General features: G+C 39.8%; 1 protein-coding gene and 1 pseudogene across 2 annotated transcripts in view; one reads left to right on the top strand and one right to left on the bottom strand.

The window, feature by feature from the left end:
• Positions 1–25,988, top strand: part of Fmn2 (formin 2) — a 288,272-nt gene that overhangs the window by 131,156 nt on the left and 131,128 nt on the right. For both annotated transcript variants that reach the window (XM_038349911.1, XM_038349910.1), the window contains one exon: positions 3,623–3,684. In XM_038349911.1, the coding sequence (XP_038205839.1) occupies positions 3,623–3,684 (62 nt within the window). The remainder of the gene's footprint in view (positions 1–3,622; positions 3,685–25,988) is intronic.
• Positions 23,703–24,702, bottom strand: LOC119827951 (annotated as a pseudogene).

Genomic DNA, 25,988 nt, shown 5'->3' with positions numbered 1-25,988 from the left:
TTAAATGACAAAATTAATTTTAAAAGGCCATGCATTTGGAAGATACCAAGAAGGAGTATGCCCAAGGTATAGAGGGAGAAAAGTGATGTAATTATATTACAATCTCAAAATATAAATGAAATAATTAAACATGGCTGTAGCATTTAGGGCACTCTATTAGCCCAGTGATAGCTAAAGTAAGATCTATACTACTTTTACAATCTACACAGAGGGACATAGTATGTTTGTAAATGTGTGTATTTATGCACATGGAGGCCAGATATCAACATTTGGGATCTTCTTCTATTCCCCTCCCTCTTATATAAAGACCTGAGTCCAGTGCCCAGAACACACATCAGAAAAAAAAATCAGTGGCCTGCTTATAAACCCAACAATGGGAAGAAGACTGGTGTCTCTGGGGGCTTGCTGGCCATCATCAGCTCAGCCTACTTGATGAGTTCCATGCAGTAGTATTGTGAGATGTGCTCTCAAAAAGCTAAGATGGATGGCTCCTGAGAAACACCACCTAAAAGGATCCCTTACCTTCCCACATGGCTGCCTCTTCATGCACATGCTCCTGTCCCCACACCCCCATGGGCCTTCCTTCCCAGTAAAACTATACTGAGGTTCATCTTCCATCCAACTATAATGGTAATCATTAGAAAGAAAAAACAACAGCAAAATAAAAATAAAACCATCAAGAACAAATGCTAGTGAGGGTACCTTCATATGCTCCCGTTGGGCATGTAAACTAGGCTAGCCACTATGTAAATCTCGAGACTTTCCAAAAACCTAAAAATGGCTCTTTCATGTGACCCGGCTACCATGTGTCAGAGATAATCTGTATCTCAATGTCTGTTATAGCATTCTCCACAGTAGCCAAGTAATGGAACTCATGTAGGTCTCTAAAACCAAGGAATAAATAGAAAAAAGTAAGTCTATAGCTAATTATGTGTAATTTCAGGAAAATGGGTATAACTGGAAACTGGGTAAACTGACAAACGTATGTTTTTCCCTCATTTGTTGCTATTCAACGGCATACAGCTATATAAAGCCATGGATGTTTATATAAGGAAACTCTAGAGAAACAAAAGCAGAACGAAGACAGGAGGGACAAGAAAGGGCACAAAGGAGAAGAGGGAAAAATATGTTCAACATAAAATATATACCAAGATGAAATTTTTTCATTAAATTGACAATTACATTGAGACATATCCCTGTGTCCCTAGTCTCTCCAGGACTTTTGTCATGAAGGAATGTTGCATTTTTTTTCAAAGCCTTTCTCAGCATCTCATGAGATAGATGATCATGTGGTTTCTGACTTTTATTCTATTTGTGTGGTGGATTATGTATGTCAAACCATTTCTGCATCTCTGGGATAAAACCAATCATCATGATGGAAAGCCTTTTGATGACTGAATTCATTTGCAAGTATTTCACTGACTAGTTCTGCATCTGTATTCATCAGAGATATTGGCCTATAACTTTCTCTGAGTCTTTGTGTGGTTTTGGTATTGGTATATTATTACCATTTTAAAAAGAATTTGAAAAATTACGGCTTCTATATCACTAGATGTTATAAGCCTATTAAATTGCTTGCTTCATTGGTTTAACTTCGGTGGGTCATGCGTATTTAGACATTCATTCCTTTCTTTTAGGATTTCCAGGTTGTTGGAATGCAGAATTTTGAAATGTGACCTGATTCTCTGAATTTCCTGTGTCCTTTGTACTGTCCCCCCTTCCATTTCTAATTTTGTTAATTTGGATAACTTCTTCTTGATCATTTGGCAAAAGATTTATCAATCTTCATAATTTTAAAATTAATAATTACAGAAAAATTATGGATATGTTAAAAGGACAAACGTGTCCTGTGTGTTGTATTGAATGTGAATGACTTTGTTCTCTTTTCAGCTTGAAGTCTTATACTAAATTTAATATTAATGTTTCCTTTGTAGTTTCCCATAAATCTCTCACTATGTCACCAAAGAAATATAAAAGTTTCTAGCATGATTACTCACTGATAAATTACAAAATTGCTTAAGTTAGATTCTCTTAAATTTTCCTTAGACTAAACTATAAAACTAAAGGATAAAATTCCATACATGAATTAGCTGTTTTTATTGCTTCATGGGTTTTGTTATATATTACCTCAACAAATAGTATGAATTAATCTCTTAATTTTAGTAATTTGTGCTGTGTGGTATAATTTAATAATAAGGAGATTTGGCTGAAAATCTTACTCTCGGTTTTATATAGGAACACTAATTTTTAAATTGAGACGGGATTAATATTAGAGTGGAAATATCATATTCTACTTGGTGCAACATTTGTTGGTGAATTTGGGCTCTGTTCCCAGAACTGTTATATTACCTTGGTTAGATTTTTCATCTATCCTGTGCTTCAATTTCCACTTTTCTTTCTTAATTCTTTCTTGGGACTTTTGCCAGTATCAACTAGTAGATGTGTACTTTAAGCTCTAAGGGGGAGAGACATAGTAAATTGCCTCAGTTATCAAAATAAATATATCAAAATTGTGATTATCCACGCTGTGATTTTCTCCTGGAAATCTTTAATCCCATGAGCGCCTCTGCAGTGGCCCTTTGGCACAAATGCCTCGTGTCAGTTTTGCCTCGTTTCAGTCTAAAAAGTCCGTGGGAAGCGGAGTGGATTTAATGAATTTATAATGAATTCACCCAATTCAAACTATACTACAACATTCTGCATCCCCTACCCACCCACCAAATCAACCAGGGAACACATTCCTAGGTAATGATGACCTATTCTGTCTACGATCGTCTCAATACAAACACTTAACCAAACCTTCACCAGATATTTTGGTGAAGCTTGCATGCATGAATAGTTATTGAAGTGAATCTAGGACACAGTGATTCAAGGAATTATCTGCTGACCTTTCTAACAGTACACAGGAAAAAAAATCAAATTTATTTAGTTGAACAGTGAAAGACCCATTTATACTTTTTCTCTGACATTTGAGCAAGCCTCATGGGATATAGTATCTGCAATGACTTATTGAGGGTTACTATTGCTGTGGTAAAACACCATGAACAATAGTAGGTTGAGGAAGTAAGGGTTTCTTTGACTTAGGCTTGTATACCATAGTCTAGCAATGAAGGAAGTCAGGACAGGAACTCAGGCAGGACTGGAACCTGGAGGCAGGAACTGATGCAGAGGCCCTGGTGGGATGATGCTTACTGGCGTGCTCTCCATTGCTTACTCATCCTGATTTCTTACAGAAAGCAGGACCATCAGTTCAGGGGTGGCACCACATACCATGGACTGAGCCCTTCAGCATCAATTACTAAGAAAATTCCCTATGGGTTTCCTTAGAGTCTTATCTTACATATGCATTTTCTCACCTGAGGACCCCTCCACCCCAAAAACTCTAGATCATGTCAAATTGACATAAAAAAATTGCCCACACATTGAACAAGTGATATATTTTAAAATTTGGCACCTGAGCCATTGAAATTCCTAGGCCATGGTCTTTGGAGTGGGCAAGTGTACACACTGAGTTCATGTGCACTGCAACTGGCGGTCATGAACGCTTGGCCTGGCACGAGTAAACATCTTTTCACAGCGGTTGTATGGTAATTTACATTCTTTTCTGTGCCCTTTTTTACAGCTGTTGTGAACCTGGACAACTCTGTGGTTGACCTGGAGACCCTTCAAGCTCTCTATGAGAATGTAAGTAGAAGTAGCTCCTGTGTGGTCTGCTCAGTACATGTGTGTGCTCACATGTGTGCTGGCTGTTTTAATGTCCTCTGAGGAAACTCAATCTTTATGTAGTTCTATATGTTCAAAATACTTTCTAGGAACATATTGAGCAAATGTGTGGTCTCAGAGTTTTCAGAGATGACTCTAAATTTCTGCATAGAAAGTTCTTCATGCTTCCTCTTCTGAAATATCAGCAATGCTGGTGTGGGCACTGACTTCAGCCAAACATTGTTCTCTGCCCTTCACAGATTTAGAATCCGTTCTCAGTCCTCACTCTTCCAAAGAGAACTAATTTTACAATATGATAATATTTGGTGCAGGACAAATTTGGGCCTGGTGTCTTTTTTAAAATGTTCTGTGCAACTTTATATTTTTAATCTTCTATTAGAAACAAAATTTATACATATTCATGATATACAAAATGATATCATGGATTACCAATGTGGAATAAGTCTGATTAATATATCCCTTAAGTCAGATACTTAGCTTTTGTGGTAAGAACATGGGAAAATTAGTCTATTAGGAAGTTTGTAATGTAGTGAAGAGTTTTTACCTGTGATGATTCGAAAGAGAATGGCCCCCCAAAAGTGCCAGTTTAAGATGTATGGCATTGTTAGAGTCGTTGTGGTCTTGTCGAAGGAAGTGTGTCACTGTGGGGTATAGGCTTTGAGACTCTTCTATGCTCAAGCTATGACCATTGTCACATTTCACTTCCTGTTGACTGTGGATCAAGATGTAGGACTCTCAGCTCCTTCTCCAACACTTTGTCTGCCTGCATGCAACCATGTCCTACCATGATGATTTAAAGGATTAAACCTCTAAAACTATAAGCCACCCAATTAAATGTTTTTCTTTTTAAGAGTTGCTATGCCCATGGTGTCTCTTCACAGCAATAGAAATTCTAACTAATATGTCACCCTACTATGGAATGCATCTCCAAAGCCTTCACTCCTCCATATTAATTGAGGGATTGTATTCTTTGCTTCTTCTCTCCTTATTGTGTTCAGTTTTACTTCTGCTAACCACTACTTATATCCTGTTTCTCTAAGTTTAAACATTTTTAGCCTCTACATATAAATGATATATATATATCACCAAATGTTCATACACACACACACACACACACACACACACACACACACACACACGTTTATTTTATTTAGCAAAATGCTTTTAAACTCCATCTTTATTGCATCAAGTTTGTTTCTTTTTAAGGCTGAAAAATATTGACTATATGTGTGTGTGTATGTATGTTTGTGTGTGGGGGGGTTATAGTTTTATTCATTCATCTGTAAGACACAGCACAAAGCTGTTATTTGGAGCATTTTGAACAGTGGTTCAGTGATCATGGGAGGGAAGATACCTGCCTCCTAAACACATTGGTGTTAAATCTTTTGAGTCAGTGTCTAGAAGCAAGATTGCCACCACTCACACAGTATTCAGTATTCACAGACGTTCTTCTTTTTACATGTTGTTGTTCTGGGAGATGTGAAGTGCCATCCTATTGTAAAGTCAGCTTTATGTTTCTCTGATGATTTGTGATGCTGAACACATACCTGTTGGATAACTCTATGTCTTGAGTGCCGAGTGTCAAACTCAGGTCATCACACATGGCAGCAGGTGCCTTTGCCTGCTGAACCATCTCATCATCCTGGTGTGTGTTTCTAATCTTTCAATAGTCTAAGATTCTTTTCCCCATGACTTTGCTTTTAGTCTGATTTTCTTTTACTTAGTGGTCTTCTCTTTGGCTTGGATTTGGTTGTAGAACTCTGATCGTCTTCTACCTGGATACTGATTTCTTTGCTCAGATCAATCATTATTTCAGTCATTATAAGTATGCTTTATTTTTCTTTTTAGTTTTTCTGTTCTTAAATTCTTACCTTACACTGGTTAGGACTGTTGATGGTGTCCTTTAACTCATGTGGGCATTCTTAAGTCTTTATCTCTCCCTTTTCGTCCTAATTGAAACCATTGCCTCTCAACTGATTCTTCAACGAGGACCTTGATCTTGGAGTGGCTTAATGGCAGTCTTCCTCTCCTAGATTACTTCAAGAATACTATTTTTAGTTCTGTGTTAAAATTTAGTTTAGTTTATATATCGTTTATTTGTATGTTTTTGTAGTTTATTTGACTTTACGGAAAGTTTTCTAATTTTTTTTTGTCAGTTCATAGATCTCCTTTTCTTTGTTAAAAATATTTAAGTGCTTTTAAAGGTGTTTTGTGTTTATACATTTTGGTTTTTATACATTTTCTGGCTTGAGTGTTTAGCTCATGATTGTAGACAGTCTACCCAGAAATGATCCTGGGCAGGCTCAGCTCGACTGATTACTGTGGTCCTCATCTTTTTGATCTGAGTTCTGGCTAGATAGCTTCTCAGTTCCATAACATTGCAGTCACCTGTGTTTGTGCCAGGACATAAGGGATACACCCTGACCAGATGCTACCATTGTTTAGTGTAGCAGTTAGGTAACATTACTTAATAGGTCTGGGTTTAAAAGGAATTTGTGTGTGCAATTAAATGGCAGTGCGATGCCCTAGTTGTCAGATTTGGACATCTCTGTCCACATATAGTTCACATCACTTTCACTGTGATATAGTCACAATTAAATACCCAAGCATATCTAAGGGGTATATACATTTATTACCGTTTCCCCATTTGAAAGCTCTTTCTTCACTCTGAGATTACCCCAGCATCTTTACCCTTCACCTAAGGAAGTATTTCCTCATTTTTGGACATAGATTCTTTCCTCATTTGTCTTTATCTGTTCAACCCATCCATGAAATGGGGTAACTTCTATTTTATCATTTTACATTTTATCATTTTTGTTTTTCTCAAAAATTAATGTTTTTTAAATTTTTTATATTTAATTAACATTTTCACTTATTTTGCATACAGACCATAGTTTGCCCTCCTTCAACTCCTCCCATTTCTGACCCCTGACTCTTATCTACCCCCATCCACATCCACCCCTCCTCCTTTTCCATTCAGAATGGAGCAGGCCTCCCATGTGCTTGAACAAAACATTGCATATGAAGTTGAGGTAAGACCAAGATCCTCCCCAGATTGGGGGGGGGTGGTGGGAAAAATTCAAGTCTCGAAAAACCAAAAAAAAAAAAAAAAAAATCAAATGTTTATCAAGTTTAATAATTTTTTCTTCAAATTTAGTGATTTATCTTTAAGCAAAAATATTGGCACAGAGACGCTTTTAAAAGATAACACAATGGTGCATCAAAATATTTCTAATGCTTCATAGTGAGACTCTTGTCTTCATAATAGGGAAAGAAAAAAAGGTTAGGTGCTGGAACATATAAAAATGTTTACATTTTTGAAACATCTCCAAGGGGAATTTGGTAGACAATATAGAGACAGTTCAAAGAGAAATAAACGTGTCTGTCTAATAAACATTTGAAAAAGTTTGTATTCTTAATAGTCAACAGGCATAATAAAATAAGACATCAATGAGATAAGTTTTCTTAATTCTCCAATCAAAGAGTATGATGGTGATTCAAAACTAAGCAAAACAACTGTGGAGTCAAAAGAAAGACCATTTTATGTATCTGATGGTACAATCCCCATGAAAACAATTTGGCACAATCTCCTAGACCCGAAGATGCACTGAACATGCAATCCAGGAATTCTACCCTTCATGCTGCATTCTCAGCAGACTGCCAACCACCAAACACGTTTATAGGTTCAGCACATGGATCCACTCATACGTGTCTACTATCTGAATGCAACTCCAAGACAAATTGACCTAGACCAGAAGAATTAAGAGAATTTTAAAATACAGTTTCAAGCTATTAAACTTTAGAACAATTTGTTTCACATGAGAAAAGCCTTCCCCCTTCATGCTCCCCTTTGCTGTATTTAAATCTAAATATAAATACAGTGAACATAAAACCAAGATCATATTATCATTATGCAACTAATGTGAAATAATATTTTCCATATGAAGCAATGTGTTTGCTCTTGTTATTCTTTCTATGACTTGAGCAAACCAGAAAAACAAGTGAAAAGGGGAAAATATTTTCCTTGCCATTCCTGGAAAGGCGCTGAGACTTTTGTGTGCTATAGCTGTGCTATCCGCCCTCACGTGATCTTTGGGGACCTGATATTTTATAGTCACAAAGAGATTTTGCTTGGCTGTATTCATCTGAGAAAAGCTGGTTATGGAGTTGACGTGGCTGAGGTGCTCATGTTTGTCACATCTTTATTTTTTTTTTTTATAGTTTTCATGTCTGCTACTCCTCTGTCTCCTCCTGTCTCATTCCCTTTGAATTGAACAATTTTACAGGGGAGTTTCCTACAAGTGAATTCCCATAACTTTTATCTGACAATATCTTCTTTTTCATTTTGGAGGGACAGTTTGCTGTGTAAAAAATTCTTGACTGATTAGTAAGTGTTTGTTATGTGGTAAATGGATTGGCCCACTGCCTCCGAACCTCTCAGTTATATGGCGTGAAATATGCCAATGAATATGGGTCTTTCTGTGTTACATGTTGCTTCTGTTTCCCATTGGAGAGATTATCTGTGCCAAAGCTTGGTTAGAATATGTCTTGGTGTAGATCTCTGTTGTATCAATTTACCATGATACCCAGTCTCATGAAAGGTTGAAGAATCTTGATAATCAACTTGCTTAGACATAGGGTCACCATGGTGACAACTTCTGGGTGTGTATTTAGGAGAGTTCCTCTACTGAATTGCCCGAGGTGAGATGACCCATCCTAAAAAGGAGGAAATGATCTGAGCGCCAACATTCAACCCTGACTGTGGATGTAATGTAGCCATCACCTCAAGCTTCTACTGCCTTGACTTCCCCATCATGATGAACTCTACATGAAGTCCAAATAAACATCTTCTTTCTTTTGTCCCAAATACAAGTAAATAACCAATACATGTGGTATTGAGACAAAGTACAAACTCTCAGGTTTTATATATGCATGCATATTAGAAAAATATATATGAAAGAAATGGATTTGAGGACAAGTAGATCTGCATTGATTTTTCAGAAAACTGAACCTGCCTACGGGCCGAGAAAAGAACAGATATGGGATTGAGTTTTTAAAGAAGTTTGTTAGGCATGAGGATGTCACTTTAAAAAGAGGGAGAATAAAAGGAAAAAAATATCATCATTGCTTAAAGTGATTTTTCCAAGTGATCTGGAGATGTGGATCAATGTCCAGAGTGTCCCTGAAGATAGTCCAGCATCGTCCTATCCCCAATAGCTGTCTCTCCTCTTACAGACTAAGGGCATGTCAGGCAGGCATGTGGCATAGATTGATTATAGGGTGGAGAGAGTAGGCGGACAGCTCAAAGTAGTTAGCTTTGAGGCCATGCCCTCTCTTGTCTCTGCAAATGTCACTATAACTATTCTAACCTTACATGGAGCTGAACTTCCTGGATGCTTATATTCTAAGTGTTCATCAAATTTGGCAAAGCTTCAGCCATTAGTTTTTCATTTCCATTCTCTGTTCCTTTCTTCCTGGGTTCCAGGGTTGAGTGTACATGTTCTTTGTGTCCCACAGTTTCCTTAGGGCCTTTACGATGTTCAGTCTTTTTTCTGTTCCTCAAACCTGTTATCTTCTCTAGTCCTAAGCCCAAGTGTGTGGATCTTTCTTCTGCCTACTCAAGCCTATCTGCATTTTTGTAACCCAAGCAGAAGACTCCTCTATGTCACTATACCTTTATACCTCTCAGCCCCAGACTTTCATTTTCTTTCTTTCTTTCTTTCTTTCTTTCTTTCTTTCTTTCTTCTTTCCTTCCTTCCTTCTTCCTTCCTTCCTTCCTTCCTTCCTTCCTTCCTTCCTTCTTCCTTCCTTCCTTTCTTTCTTCCTTCCTTCCTTCCTTTCTTTATCTAGATTTTCTGTCTTTTTATTGATGCTTTCATTTTGGTTGCCCATTGTTTTTCTTGCTATTTCCATCTCTTTCTTTGAGGTGTATAAAATTTCTCTTCATGCACATTATCTCATGATGTCTCTTTTTCAATAGGCCCCAGTTTCTTGAAAAGTTGATTAATTTTATTTAGAATCTGATAAGGTGGTGATGCAGCTCATTCTCTGGGATTCACTGTTTTGTTGTTGCTATTGTTTACTCTGACTAAGGTGAGTTGTCTTGGGGCTGATAATTAGATTGTGGTATAAATTTAAGCTTTTTTTTTTTTGAACTCGCAGTCTTATTATGGGAATGTGAGGTCACTTTCTAATCTAACCCTATGTCCATACTTGTTCTTAAAAACTCGTTCCCAAAAGGTAAGAAGAAAAACAGGATTATGGAAACAAACTCTGACCCTTTGAACACTTGAGATTTATTTCAGCCAGTCAGGGAGGAGATTCTACAAGTGAGGTGTAATGATGGCTTCCCCTGTCTATCCTCCTGTATGATCAATACTAAGACGCCATTATCAAATGACGGAGCACTGATGTTTGGAGCACTGAGTCTTCCTTCTTTCCTTCCTTCCTTCCTTCCTTCCTTCCTTCCTTCCTTCCTTCCTTCCTTCCTTCCTTCCTTCCTTCCTTCCTTCCCTCCTTCCCTCCTTCCTTCCCTCCTTCCTTCCATCTTTCCTTTCCTCCCTCCCTTCCCTCCCTCCCTCTCTCCCCCCCCCCCCCCCTCCCTCCCCCTCTCCCTCTCTTCCCCCCCCCCCTTCTTCTTTGCCTTCTTGTCTGTCTGTCTGTCTGTCTGTCTGTCTGTCGTAAGTACCAGTTCCTATAAGCTATGCCAGTTTGATCTAGGAACATGTAGGTAGTTGGGTGCCACAGAGATGGGATGGGAGATGAGAAGCTGCTAATAGGATAAGAGCTAAATTGGGTGAGTCAGATTCACCCAACTTAAAGCCCAATTCCTCTCTTGTAAATGGCAAACGTGAAACAGACTCCAGAGTCCCTAAGAGGCTGCATCAAGAAGATTCTCCTATTACTAGGTTTTGTCAAGTGAGAAATCTGTTTTCTGATGCTTCATACTATGTTATATTTCCAGGACCCTCCCTTAAAATGTTGAGATGTAAAATTTAAATATTTAACTCATATATATATATATACACACACACACACACACACACACACACACACACACATATATGTACACACACACACACACTCCCCTTTACATCATGAAGCATACTTCTAATCAGTATCTCAAATTCCTTGTATATTATTTGAGCACCTGCATGTCTTCTTGTGGTTAGCATCTGCTGGCTGTGTTTTCCCCTAAGAATATATCTCGTTTTTCTGTGCTTTGGTTAATTTGATAATTGTATGTTAGGCAATACTTATCCATGTATTTAATTATTAATTGCACAAAATACAACAATTAAATGGAATCAGTACTCTTTCTGTTGTATATAATGTGCTTTTTTTCAGAAAAAAAGAAATTTGATTTGTTTTTAAATACCTATTATCTGGGATTAATTTTCAGCAGCAGCCACAGTGAAACACTATTGGTTTTTTAGGCCATATTGAAAACACATTGCACCATTTAGAAACAAAAGTAAAAATAGAATATGAAGGTTGAGAAGATGGCTGAGTGGATAAATGTATTTGCTGTATAAATGTGAGGACCAGAGTTCTCTAGAACCTGTGGAAATGCAGGGTGGGCATCTCAACCACCTGCAGTTTCAGTGCTCAGAAGGCAGAGAAGTAGATTGCCAGAATGAAGAGCCAGGTGACTAGCTAGATTCGTCATATCAGAGAACTCTGGGTTCAGTTTATGGAACTGGCCCAAAGAATAGGGTGGAGACTGATCAAAGAACACTCCTGCCGTTGACTTTGGGTCTCCTCATGCATCATCACCCGTCTGTATATGAACCTACGTGCACACATGCATATACGTACTTGCATGAACACATGTGAACAAGCATACAGCCATACATACACACTAAACTAAACAGGCTTTTCCTTTTTTCTTAATTAAAATGAAACTACTTAGTCTTTAGATATGTCTAACTAAATTATAGTCTTCAGTTGGAGGACATCTTTAGTTAATTAATCTAGTAAAACCACTTGTACACCATTTGAATAATGCTTCAATAAGACATTGCAATAAATCCAGATTTGCAGAAACATGTATTATAAAGCATCATGGCTATGCATATCATGCAGTTTTAGCATCACAATATAGTCAGTGTGTGTGTGTGTGTGTTTGTATGTGTGTGTGTTTGTATGTGTGTGTGTATGTGCGTCCCTGTGTTCATTCTTGTAGGAAAAGCCAAAGGTTCGTGTTGGAATATCCTGTTCAATTGATTTATACCCTACCAGTACAGGTTCAAACAAGAAACAGAAGCCAGAAAATATTGCAAACAGGAAAATTTATTCTAATGACTAATTTTCACGTGATAGGAGAATTCAGAGTTAAAGTGACATCTCTCATCATAACTTGGGGCTAAGCAAGCATATCTAGGGAGGGACAAATTTGGAAGGGGGTTCTTCAAGACTGGTGAGCAGATCTCACTGGGGAATGTGTGCTTGTAGCCTATTAGTTCATCTGGACCACGAACTAATCAGGAAACAAGCTTTATGTGGCAGGTGTATTGACTCATGGTATTCTTACAACAGTCAGCATTGCTGTAATTGTTAAGATGCTTGGAATATAGGGTAGATTTCCAAAGTCCCGGAAACAGACCTCATGGGCCAGATGGGCCATGGCAAGTTTAGTACAAGTGTTAAGTGGTCAGAGAGCCTAGGTAATGGTTGCACAGCTTTCAAACAGGCCCTGTACAATGTGAGCTGCTTGGGTAGTGTCAGGGTGTCCTCAGCTGTCCTCTGATGCCTCTGCTGTGGGTCAGTACCGCAACAGCAGACAGAAAAGGCTGCTTTTCAGTGGGAAGATGAACCCTTTTTATGATGTAGCTCCTCTAGTGCCTCCTACTGGCTAAACCTAATTCTCTGTAAAGAAGGAAATGCCAGGTACTCCCCTACTCTTTTATCTTGGCGTAGGTTCCAGAAAGTAAATTAGAGATGAGCAGCAGTAAGGGGCATAGATAACAGAAAAGACCCAGGATTGTAGACACATAGTCTTACCTGGCATGTAAGTCATATGTTATTTGTGGCTCCATGTGACATTATTTCTATGAAGGGTGTCTGGAGGGGTTCAGCATGCATATACTTAGTTTTGGCATAGATTTTCTATGGAAAAATTTTAAAACTTTATTGTATTGACATATTTATAATAATTTCAATAAAGCTACCTGAGTAGGTCTTTTTTTTTGTGTATGATCTCTGACTAGGCTTAATTTTGCCTTACAAATAAGGACATTTGAGGGGGCATGCAAACTTTATCTAGAAAAAATGTTTTAATTGCATTTTTTTACAAATTTACAAGAGGTAATCTTTCATGGCATTCCACTACTTATCCTTGGGGACAAAGGATACAGCTAATGTGAATGCCTTCTCATAAATACACTTTCTTTTTGCCAGATGCTTAAATGCCAATGGACTGTTTTAAAGTAGTTGTATTTGATCTCCCTGAAACAGATGGAAGTATTTGTTATACAAACCTTATTTAGAATGTAATCTTTTCCCCCCTCTCTCTCTGATTGCATATGTTTGGCAGTGAGCTTTCCCTTCTAGATGTGAATGAATTTTGGGCAGTCTCCAAATCTAAACACACCCTAATTTCAAAAACCACAATCCTGAGGGCCCGATTCCTGTTTATCAAGGAATTAAGACTTCGTGAAAACCACATAGTTACTATATGCAGTCCACTGTAATGAGGTTTTAAAAACAAAAACCTTTATAGTTTGTTTAGGGTTATCGACTATCATTAAGTTCATAGAGCCAAGTCTCTACAGTGTATAGTTAGTTAAATATATTGCTTCTGATTCTTAAAATATACTCATATTATGGCATGGTGAGTTTATGGAGTGAATAGAGAAAGATTCTGGGGTAGTAAGAGGGTGAGTTATTGAGGTGCATTTTCCTTTCTTTTCTTTAGTGTATTGAGTGATTAACATTACATCTAAATGCATCTGAAATATCCATGGACAAGTGTGAGCTGATTTTTTTTTTTTTTTTGCTTTTCATTTTATTTCGTATTGAGAAAAAGGAACAAAAGCATCCCAAGTTGTTTGTAAAAAGAGTATTAAAACGAAGCTAGCCCTTGGAAGTCAATCCTATTAGAAGTTCAAATGAAGAAAAACGTGAGTAAAGATAGGAAGGGGAAGAATCCTACACCCCTGTGTAATTAACCAGCTCTAATCCAATTTAAAGGAGGGGGAAGGCAGGTAAGGCAGAAAGAATGAGAAGTCTAAATTTACACTTCTCAGGATTGAATTTCACAGGCATACTTTATAGTTTTAGTAATCTTCACTTAGGGTGGTACTTGACATACCAGCACACGCTAATCTGGAAGAAGGCCGCAGTGTGTCACATGATACAGCATCCTGAAAAGCGTATACCCTGTTGCATTAGTGGAAATGAACTGGATTAACCATCTGTGTTCCTCTCACGTCCGAGAGGAATTGAATCGATTCGTGTTTTAAGCAACATTTAGCCATCAGGTTCTTCAAGCAGACATGGATTGGCTTTCACAATGTCACCGTTTTAAAGCTCCTCGCCTCTTGCATTTTGCTGTTCCATTGAGCTGGTTCGTGGAATCCCTGTAAAGCATGTTCGCTTTTACCTGCAAATATGTTGAAGGTAAATTTCAGAATTAAAAACAAAAAGCTGTAGATGTTGAATCATCCACACATTGGTTCCATAGGCTTAAAAAAATAAAACCCAAAAGTCCAGATTTTAAAATGACTGTGCCCGTTTGTGAATAACCAGCTGTCCTGCATGAATTCCTAGAAAATGAGTTAAGCCGATTAGCATTGCTGCAGTAGTAACTGGAGAATGGTGTTGGTTGCTATGCCTGCTTTCCCCCTTCTCTTATTGTTATGTTGGAGTTGGATAGCTGGTTTCCCAAAGGCTCCTTTACTGAGAGCACTGAGCCTCCCATGCAGTCTCTTTTCACTGGGTGTGTCCATTGCTAATGGCTATTTGCAGATATGCATGCCCTGCAGTTCTCTTTCAAGGTTTGTAGCTGACCAGCTGGCTGGTTCCAGTTTTGACTTGTTCATATGTTTGATTTGAGTTCCCTATAGTTCTGGCTACTTCACCAACTTTCAGCTCTCTGCCCTCCAACCACCTGACTGAGCTCAGTTCCTCCAGAGTTTGACTCACACGAGAGCAGCAGTGAGCATAGCACTTCCTGACATCCTTCTGAGGAAATGCCATCAGACCTTTTGTTCCCTTTCCATCCTGTTTTCCTGGTGACCTCGTTTCTTGCATCAGGCATCTTATGGGCTTACATCGTGGCTTCTCCTCCTCATTATTCACTCCTTACTGTTAGCCTCCTGTCCGCCCTATGTACTGTGCTCATAATGTCTTGATCATGGTCATCCTCAGCTTCTACAATCTCATGAATCCCCCCCCCCCCTAATATTATCTGTGCTTGATGTGCAGTAAGTACAACAAAACCATTCACCAAGTGGAGATCCACGAGCATTTATGGCATGTGTTTAACATTCCAGCCTGAACGAATTCCTTTGCATGTTATTTGTTTTTGAATACCAGGCTTTGGAGCTGAGGAGATGGCTCAGTCAGTAAGTGCTTCCCATATAAGCCTGAGGACTTGAGTTTGCATGGGCAGCACCCATATTAAAAGTCGGTCCTTAGCTGTGCAGGCCATAATCCCAGGCCAGGGGAGGCAGAAACAAGAGAATTCCTAGAACTCATTGGCCAACCAGGCAGTTTAGCAAGCTCTAGGCTTGGGGAGAAACTCTGTCTCAAAAGCTAAGGTGGAAAGCAATCAAGGATGACATTCAATGTCAAACTCTCACCTCCGCTGCACGAACACACTTAGACATGAATGTGTATATGTCCACACATGTCCTGTCTGTAAAGTCAGCTTTCTGTAATCATAATTTGAATAATTGTGTGACACCAATCACATGATCCACAAAACTAATTTGAGAGCTTTTTAAATAAAAAATTACTTTTATTACTTGAAATATCAGATATATACATAACTTATATTAGTGATATCCAAGTCAGACCTACCTTCCCATTCCCCATATACACACTGTGCAACTTCTGGGCACACTCTTGCTCTCCTCGCTCTCCTCGCTCTCCTCTCTTCTCTGAGTCCAGTCAGTAGTACCTTCATAGCAGACGCTGTGGTTCACTCATCAGAGCACAGGCAACCTCCTCACAGCCACACCTGTGAAGAAAAGTGATCCCAGAAGCCCTTGGCAGCTATGAATTGCCAGTAGCTCCTTGGCTGGGAGGGTGGGGGCATTCTCAGGAACTGTACCCACCCATGCTGGACTGTGCAGTGGCTTCATCTCCTTGAGGTTTCATGCAGGTAACCTAGGCTTCTGTGAGTTCATGCGTGCCATAGCCATGTCATGGCCAAGGAGATCACATTTCATAGCATGCTTCACCACTCTCTGGCTCTTTCCACTCCATCTTCCAAGACATTTCCTGAGCTTTGGGCAGGGAGGGATTAATATAAATGTTCAATTTAGGACTGCACCTATAAATAATCACTTACTCCTGCTATGGCCATTTACGAGTCTCTACATCGACTACTGCCCACTGCAAAAGAATGTTAATGGCAACGCTAACTTACGGAGTGAATTCCTGACACATCTGCTCTGAGTTGAAAGGTGCCTTCTCAGATCCTTTTGGTTCTGGCATGACCCAAGTGGGAAAGGGGCTGGTGGGAATCATTAGTCTCTGTAGCCACTATGTTTGCATGATTCCTGTTTATGAGGAAGGGGCTTTCCTTACCTAGGAGCTCAGCATTCCACTTTGACCTGTCCTTGAGAGTCCCAGTGCTGTCCAGTGTATGCGAGGAACAGCACATCCCTTCAGTTTTCTGTGCTGATTCCTTGGAGCTTGCATGGGTTCAGATTCTCATTTCTGTAGCTTCCTTTCCTACTGAGGCCCCCATCTGTCTTAACGCCTTCATTTCTAGACACAGTCTATTGCAGAAGTATCTCGGTTTTCTTTCATGGAGATTTCCAAACCACATCTTAACTAGAAGTTGAGCATTGCTTGTTATTTTAGAAAACGGTCTTATGGCTTCATTTTTAGTGTACCAGAAAGCAGACTCTAAGAGCATGGAGGGTTTAATGGTTGAAGGGAGCTACAGCTGTGAGCCCAGACATCAGTTGACTAGAAAGAGGAGGGAGTCTATGACTGTCTATACAAAAGTCACATTCTGTTGAAAAACACTAGTCTAGCTACTGACCTTTTTTGGTCCATACTGACCAAATCAAGAGATATTCCATGTTTCCACTACTTAAGAAGAGAGAAAGAATGGGAGGAGAGAGAAAGAAACATCACTGTGATCATCTTCATTCCTTTGAGAAGTAGACAGAGATGTAGCCCTCAGTAAATATGTCTGCAGTCCTTCAGTGCTGCCTTAATCCCAGCTTTGATCCTTGCTTCTATTTCTTCTCATGTTTGAGTTCTAAATGTAAACCTTGCTCAATAATAGGAATACTTGTTTGTGTCTCTTTTTATTACACAGTCCTTTGGTCCTTTCATGGCATCCCCTCCTGCCTGCGAACATGAATTTTACATCTTTGTGTGTGGTGGTGAATTGTTTATATATTCTCATCAGCCAGCCATCATTTTCATATAAGTTCTCTTTCTCTGTGGTCACCTTCTTGCTTCTCGATTTGACAGCATTAACAAACCTTTCAGCTCGGGAGGATGCAGAAAGTGTCTCTCGCGCATACACGTTCAACCATTCAGCAATCTGAGGAGGACAGACTCTCTGACACACACATTAAACATTCCCCAGTAATTTTCCATGACGGCAGGCAAGCATTAGTGAAATGGTACAGTTGGCTAGCAGATATAATAAATTTTTTCAACCTGATGCCATAAATGTCTGCTAGACCACCCTTACATTCTTTTATTCTGCTGATGTTAAATGAGTGTACTTAAGACTAGGAACATTGTGCTTTATATAGAAAACTTCCAGGTTTGACTTGAGTATTGTTATGTAAAGAAAGGATTTTTTAAAAATTTCATTTCTTTCCTTATTTTATTTTATTTTTTGTAGTGGAAGCAGAGTGTATGGGAAGTGCTGCCAATGGAATTCAGGTCTCTACACAGGCTAGGAAAGCGTTCTTTCCCTGAATTATGACCTCTGCTCTGACGGTTTTTTTAAATACCTCCTATGAACCTTGCTTATCACTGAAGCTAGATCCTGAGTTGAAATTACATTACGCATGAAGAGAAAAAACAGTGGATGGCTTTGACGTATGATGCCTGATACGGTCATCAACTTTCCTTGCTTGTTGCTCATGATTACAACAGCTGAAATTTAATTGGGCTATAAATTTATTAAAGGAGTAAATAATTAGCTCTCTTAATCAGATATAGAACTCCTCGGATGTTTTCCGTCACCGGACTGACATAGGAACTTGAGTGGTTCCAGATGGTATCTCATGTATATTTGTTTCTGAATTATTTTGTGTTCTTTCATGTTTACACATAGAGTTAAATGTTCAAAATTTGGAGGTTCTTCTCAAATATTCTAGCTTTGGATATGTAATGTTCAGTTTCTATAGTATATGACAGCTATTTTTGAATTCACCTCAGCTCTTGAGATTTCAAAGCTGTTAAAGTGGTTTTGTGTTTTCCAAGAACAAGATCCGCAGGATGTAGAATGAGGATGTGTAGGATTCCATACTGGTTACTTTTCTATTGTCTGGCCTGACAGCAAGGGAACCAGCACAGGACCAAACTAGTCCCTATAAGTGTGGGTGACAGTTGTAGGGCTGGGGCCGATTGTGGGGCCACTGGCAGTGACACCAGGAATTACCCCTACTGTTTCTTCTGACTTTTTGAAACCTTTCCGATGAAAAGTGTTAGGTCAAAAGGGACAGGCATGAGGAGAATTACAAGAAGAGCAAGGTTGTTGATGTGGTAGTGGAGGAAATAATTAGTTTGAAGGGCCCTTCCTGCAGAATATCTTATTTCCCCGAGAAAGGCACACTTCCTTCAGTCATCATCCAGTATATAATCAGATTCTTGCTTATAGATATCTGTTACTCTACAGCCCGACACCCTTGTCACTGTCACAGTGCCCTACTCTTTTAACTCCTACTAATTGTGTTTTCTATTCCAGAAAGGAATGGTTCAATTGATAGCAGAATGGACATTCAAAGTATATGAGGAACTTTGAGAGCAATAAAGTTTAATCTTCCCTCAGATATTTATTCAGCGCCAGTTTTGTTTTGGCACGTGTGCTGAACTATCAATACAATGATGAGCCAAACCAGCAGTTATTGTTGTATGATAGATCTATCTTCCTACTGCAGACTCCAGGCCTTGAATGTTCCTTTAAAGTTATGACATGCGCTCCTGGGGAAAAGTGCATTTCTATAGGGAGGATTTATTCACTTTATGTTAGGAATTCAGAAAGGCCTCTCCAAGAAGAGTGAGAAGTGTGGGGAACATTTTGGGTAGGGAAACAGCATCGGTGGTATAAGAACCCAATATATTTGAGGAATGAGGGGAAAAACATTAAGAATGGGATGTAAGACCAAGAGATAAACAGGGAGATGACAGTGTTGGCTTTGTAAGAATTCTGAATTCTGTGCAATCTAGGAGTCATGAACAGTCATTGAAGACTTTTCCATAGGGTGTGCAATATCTTATGTGCATCACTAACAGGCAGTCAAACAAAAAATCACCTTTGGGTTATGAGAGAACCAGAGGGGGTTTCACAGATAATTAGCAGGCAGGGTATTGGAGCAGTGAGTTGAGAGATCATGGTGGTTAGGATCAGAATGATGGCAGTAGAAGTGCGTGTGAGTCTCCGTGAGTTCTTAGGTATAGAAGTAAAGTACAGAGACATCTATATGACCCCCCAGTTCTCTGGGAAGGGGCATTGTTTCAGGTATTAAAATAAGGATCATTGAAGACTTGGGGGGAAGAAAGAATGAGTTTGAGTTTAGAGATGTTGATTTAAAAAGATAAGAAAGTGGTATCCTACATGGAGCAAAAATCTTGGTTAGAAAGGAAATACAGACTAAAGATATATGTCACAGCATTGTTAGAGGTGATTAATAAAGGAGATGCATGGCATCAGCGATTTAGAAAATCAGAAAGGATGTGGCATTAGATTCATGAAAATGATGTATTCTAAATAAGTACAAGATTACCCGTAAATTTAGAAATAGAAGATGTTGGTCTTTGAAGAGAGGGGTAAAATTTTAATATAGATACCTCATGAAATTGGAAAGAATCTGAATGAAAGATTTTAAAGAAGTTTTGCATGACCTAGTATTTCTATTGTATATACCTTAGATTATTATCTTTGGGATACTCATTAATACTGGGTACTCATTCTCTCTTCTCTCACATACATACATGTTTTGTGCTGCATTTAAGGATCTAAATAAGAAAATTAAACAGTCTGAACCAACATAACTTCTAAGACTATTTATATTTAGCATCATGACTCTTCAAAATCGATACAGTATATATATGGCGAGGGATCTCAGGAGATCAAATCTGTGCCCTTTGGAACACCATTTGAGATCCAAAATGGCATTTACTTATTAGCACCTTGATAGACATGAGTAACAGAAATGGAACATCAAGAATCTCTCAGCAACTTGATAGTAAGACTCCAGTGCTGAAGCTTCTAGACACCTGTGTTACAGGGCATAAAGAAATCAAGTCAATTCTAACACCGAAACATCTTCCCTATTGAGTCTATATTGTTGTAAGAGGAAGCAGGCTGTGTTCCCGGCACCTGGCTAGCTTATACCCTGAAATAACCACACGGAAATATGTATTAATTAAATTACTGCCTGGCCCATTAGTTCTAACCTCTTATTGGCTAAGTCTTACATATTTATTTAACCCATCTCCATTAATGTGTATCACCACTTGACTGTGGCTTACAGGAGGATCTTCTTTCTATGTGTTGCTTTCATTGGTTAAATAAAGAGACTGGCTTGGCCTGTTGATAGGACAGCAGCTTAGATAGGTGGAGTAGACGTAGACAGAAAAGAATTCTGTGAGAAAAAAGCAGAGTCAGAGACAGCCGCCTGCCATGAAGCTGCCAGGTCAGACATACTGAATCTTTCCCAGTAAGCCATGGCCTCATGGTGACATACAGATTATGAGAAATGGGTTGAATCAAGATGTGAGAGTTAGCCAATAAGAGGTTAGAGCTAATAGGCCAGGCAGTATTTAAATGAATACAGTTTCTGTGTGTAATTATTTCGGGTATATGCTAGCCAAGTGGCCGGGAGCTGGGCTGGACGTGGCTGCTCCTTTTACAACATATTCATGTCAGAAAGTGTGATGCAGGGCACTGCAATTGGAAGAAGTAGTCAGCAGTCTTATGCATCTGTGAATCTTGCAAGAAGGACCAGCCATATCAAATATCATAGACACTGTCCATTGGTCATTGTGCAATGAACAATAGAGGGTGGAGTGCTCAGCCCTACATGGGACATCTATATCCCATCTCTCACCTCAAGACCTAGAGATTATCCATCAAAAAAGGGGGGTCATGTAGAAGGACAGTAAAAGCCATAGGTTGCTAAAGACAGTTGTGAAACAGTTTTCTTCACACATACCAGAGCCATTGCACCCCTTAACATACAGTGATTGTGGTTGTCTATGCCTAAAACCTGCAGAAGATCAAGCCAGTCAAAATGCCAGCATGGATGGAGGAAGGACTCATGAAGGCCTACCCCAAAGAAGGAGCTATTGATCACTGATGACTGTCAAGGACTCTGGGTTTTAGGAAAATGGAGGTTAAAATACTGGATGGAATTAATGCTGAGAACCAGGAAATCTGGGTGTGCACTGACTTGTGATTTGGTGAATGGGATGCCTGAGTTTTTGGTATCTTGACTTACTTTTAGTAACTGACAAAAATGCCTGGGTTAATAGCAATTGAGATTCACTTTTAGGTAAGCACTGAATCTTAGAGAAGGGTCTCATCTAATTCTTCTGCAAATAACCAGAGTGGAAGCAGGGAAGATGTATACATAGTTGAAATATGGAAGTCTCCAGAGATGTAGTTCTTGTTGTCCTAGAAACTAAAATAATTTTATTTGGCAAGGAATTTCTTGAGCGAGTATAAATGAACAGGGCTTGGAGACAGGGGGTTTCTTAAGTGACTGTTTGAAACTAGTTTTCTGTTATTAACTGGTGTATGAGTATGTGATCTTTAGAATGAACCTATTCCAGCACCATTAACAAACTCTAAGTGACACACTAGTGTACCCTTTACACCTTGAGAGTTACATGTAATTTTCCAAAGCAAAAGAAGAAAGTAGCTATAAAAGTAGCTAAGACAACCAGACCATGGTGGTACACACCTTTAATCCCAGCACTTGGTAGTCAGAAGCATGTGAATCTCAGTGAGTTTGGTCTACAAGTGTTTCATGATAGGCAGGACTATTACATAGAGAAACCCTGTCTTGAAGAAGAAAAAATAGAGTAGCTAAGATACACATATGGAAAAGTGGTTTATTTGCAGCTTGACATACTTTGCTATAGGATTTTCTTGAATTTAAAATGTTTGTGTGTGTGTGTGTGTGTGTGTGTGTGTGTGTGAATTTTCGTTGTCTAGTGCAATGACTGGTAAACAACATACCTTTGGATAAATGAATCCTTCAAATTCCTGTGTTTTTTTTCCTATTTAATTTTTTTTTGAAAACCCAGCATCTGTGGTCACCACAAACTAGTGGGCTAGAGAAAGAAGAGTCTTTGGGTTCTAACAAACCTAAACCATCCAGTTAACGTCTGGGTTGTGGTACAAATTTCAGTCATAGTTTGAGATAATTTGTATGGTTTAAGATAAGGGTAAGAATTTGAGACCTCAGTAGGTATAAAAACACCAGACGTTTACTTGATCCTTCATGTTTTGCAAAGAGAAATCCAGGATGACGGGCCAGGAACAATTAGACATAATTAAAAAGAGCACAAGTCAGCTTATTAGAGTAAGAGTGTCTATCAAATCTAGTGTTTTAGACCTCATTCTTGTACTTTCATGCTCATTTCTATGGGCCATATGAAAACGTTCTGAAATGTTATATGAAGCGTTCTCTTTACACTAGGTGAAGGTATAGAGGACTTAATTCACACCTGCTTTGGATGGGTAGAGTCCTCTTTTTGTATCTACTTTTTTGTGTGCTGTCATTAAATAGAACTGATCCCACTTCAGGCATGCACAAGTATCTATGTTAGAGATTATTTGGCCTCATAAGACTCTTTACCAAAATACTAGGATTATAAATAATTGCTATTATTTTCCTATCATACCTTCAGTGTTTATGCTCCTTTTGTTTCCTGCCTTCACTCTCCATGTGCTGGCTAGATTTATATCAACTTGATATAAACTATTGCCATCTGAAAAGAGGAAACCCCCTTTGAGAGAATACCTCTATGAAATCAGGTCAAAGGTCAGTTTAGAGAGCAGTTTTTTAAATTAGTGACTGGTCGGGGTCAGCCTAGCCCATGAAGGGTAGTGCCATCACGATCCTGGGTTATATAAGAGAGTAGGCTGAGCAAACCATGTGGAGCAAGCCAAGTAAACAGCATCCCTCCATGACTTCTACATCAGCACCCGCCTCCAGGTTCCTGCTCTGTTTGATTTCCTGTCCTGATTTTCTTTGATTATGAACTGTGAAATGGAAGTACAAACCAAATAAACTCTTTCCTTGTCAACATGCTTTTGGTCATGGCGTTTTGTCATAGCAATAGAAACTCTAAGTTACTCCCCGAATCAGAAAGCTACCTTCTTCTGTTCTTTTTTTTGGGGGGGGGTGCAATGAATTTTATTGATGGTATTCAAGAGAGTAGGGCTCCCTAAGCCCCTCCTGCTATTCTGGGGGTCTGGGATGGAAACTGTGAGGGAGATGCTCAGTGTGAAGGGTTGAGTTAGGACAGGGACTGTTCAGCAGCCGAGGGCCTCTCTCTTGCTGTGTCCTTGCTGGGATGGGTGGTCAGGGCAGGCAGGCTTCTTACTCCTTGGAGGCCATGTAGGCCATGAGGTCCACCACTCTGTTGCTGTAGCCAAATTCATTGTTGTACCAGGAAATGAGCTTCACAAAGTTGTCATTGAGAGTAATGCCAGCCCCAGCATCGAAGGTGGAGGAGTGGGAGTCACTGTTAAAGTCACAGGAGACAACCTGGTCCTCAGTGTAGCCCAGGATGCCCTTTAGTGAGCCCTCAGATGTCTGCTTCACCACCTTCTTGATGTCATCATACTTGGCGGCTTTCTCCAGGCGGCATGTCAGATCCACGACGGACACATTGGGGGTAGGAACACGGAAGGCCATGCCCGTGAGCTTCCCGTTCAGCTCTGGGATGACTTTGCCACAGCCTTGGCAGCGCCAGTGGATGCAGGGATGATGTTCTGGGCAGCACCACGGCCGTCTCGCCACAGCTTCCCAGAGGGGCCATCCACAGTCTTCTGGGTGGCCGTGATGGCATGGACTGTGGTCATGAGCCCTTCCACGATGCCAAAGTTGTCATGGATGACCTTGGCCAAGGGGGCCAAGCAGTTGGTGGTGCAGGAAGCATTGCTGACCATCTTGAGGGAATTGTCATATTTGTCATGGTTCACACCCATCACAAACATGGGGGCATCCGCAGAAGGGGCAGAGATGATGACCCTTTGGCCCCACCCTTCAAGTGGGCCCCAGCCTTCTCCATGGTGGTGAAGACACCGGTCGACTCCACAACATACTCGGCGCCGGCATCACCCCATTTGATGTTGGTGGGATCTCGCTCCTGGAAGATGGTGATGGCCTTCCCGTTGATGACGAGCTTCCCGTTCTCAGCCTTGACTGTGCCTTTGAACTTGCCGTGGGTGGAGTCATACTGGAACATGTAGACCATGTAGTTGAGGTCGATGAAAGGGTCATTGATGGCAACAACGTCCACTTTGTCAGAAGTGAAGGCAGCCCTGGTAACCAGGCGCCCAATACGGCCAAATCCGTTCACTCCGACCTTCACCATCGTGTCTCTGGAGCGAGGCTGGCACTGTACGAAAAGAAGCGGCTGTCTCTAGAACAGGGAGGAGCTGAGAGCCCCTTCTTCTGTTCTTTATTGGTTGTTTGTTTCCTCATTCAATCCTTGCCTAAATTTCTATTCTTTGTTGTTGTTTTTTTTAAAGGTTACCAATTGATAAATATATGCTACAAACCATATTAGTTAACGGGATGTAAAGATACATAAGGCAGGATATTCTTCTCAGAAAACTTACATTTTAATCTAGAAAGTCATGTATTTGTGTGTTTAGCTATCATCGCCATCATCATCATCTAGAAACCATGGTAAGCACAGGAATGGCACAAAGCAAACGGAAACCTCATTTTCTTAGTCATCTCGGGAGAATATTCATTATAATGAAACAAGGGGTCAGGCCAAGCTTTCCCAAGATGATACTGAGGCAACACCAAGTGTACTAAACCAAGGTGCAGGAAGCACATTCCAAGCAGAAGAAACTCTGGGTCACTGAAGCTGCTGGGTAGATGACTGTACCTCCAACAGTCCCTAGGGATCGAGGACGTAGAGCCACCCAACAGCACGTCCTGAAGGCCAGATCTTCTTCTTTGTCAAATTTTTTCAGGTTGACTTAACCCAATGTGCTTCTCCCCCAGCAGAACGACGCGATCAGGGTATTGAGCCACTGACATCTCAGGCTGACCTAGCCCAATGTGATTTTCCCCCAGTAGAATGGCATGATCAGGGTATTGAGCCACTGACATCTCAGGCTGACCTAGCCCAATGTGATTTTCCCCCAGTAGAATGGCATGATCAGGGTATTGAGCCACTGAAATCTTGGGCATGTTCATTAGCTATGAGAAGTAATATCAAAATGATAATGACCCTCATCCCAGGAGAACCTTTGGGATTGATAGTGAATGGGAGAAGAAGCAGAGTCTGAAAATATTTAAAAATAACTTATTCAGAGAACTTACTTTTTCTACTTATAACTCCATGGAGGTGAGGTCCTCTTGAAAATTCCCTTATTTCAGGCCACATTTATAGAAGCAATATTCTAGAAGCTAAGTGAGATTTAGAGCCCACATGAGAGAATTTTCTCCCTCTACGGGAAGGATACTGTATTGTATGTGCATTCTATTTCAGTCACCAGAAACCTACTTGAAAAGCCATTAGATTTGCAGCAGACTGACCTTCATGCCATAAAAATGCAAAGACGTTACTAATGCGGAAGTCATAGTGGTTAAAAAAAATCGGATTCTAATATATTTAAAGGAAATGTGTAAGTGCTGAAATTG

The sequence above is a fragment of the Arvicola amphibius genome, chromosome 12 (assembly GCF_903992535.2).
Source record: "Arvicola amphibius chromosome 12, mArvAmp1.2, whole genome shotgun sequence".
Taxonomy (NCBI): domain Eukaryota; kingdom Metazoa; phylum Chordata; class Mammalia; order Rodentia; family Cricetidae; genus Arvicola; species Arvicola amphibius.
This window is presented reverse-complemented; position numbering and strand designations above follow the sequence as displayed.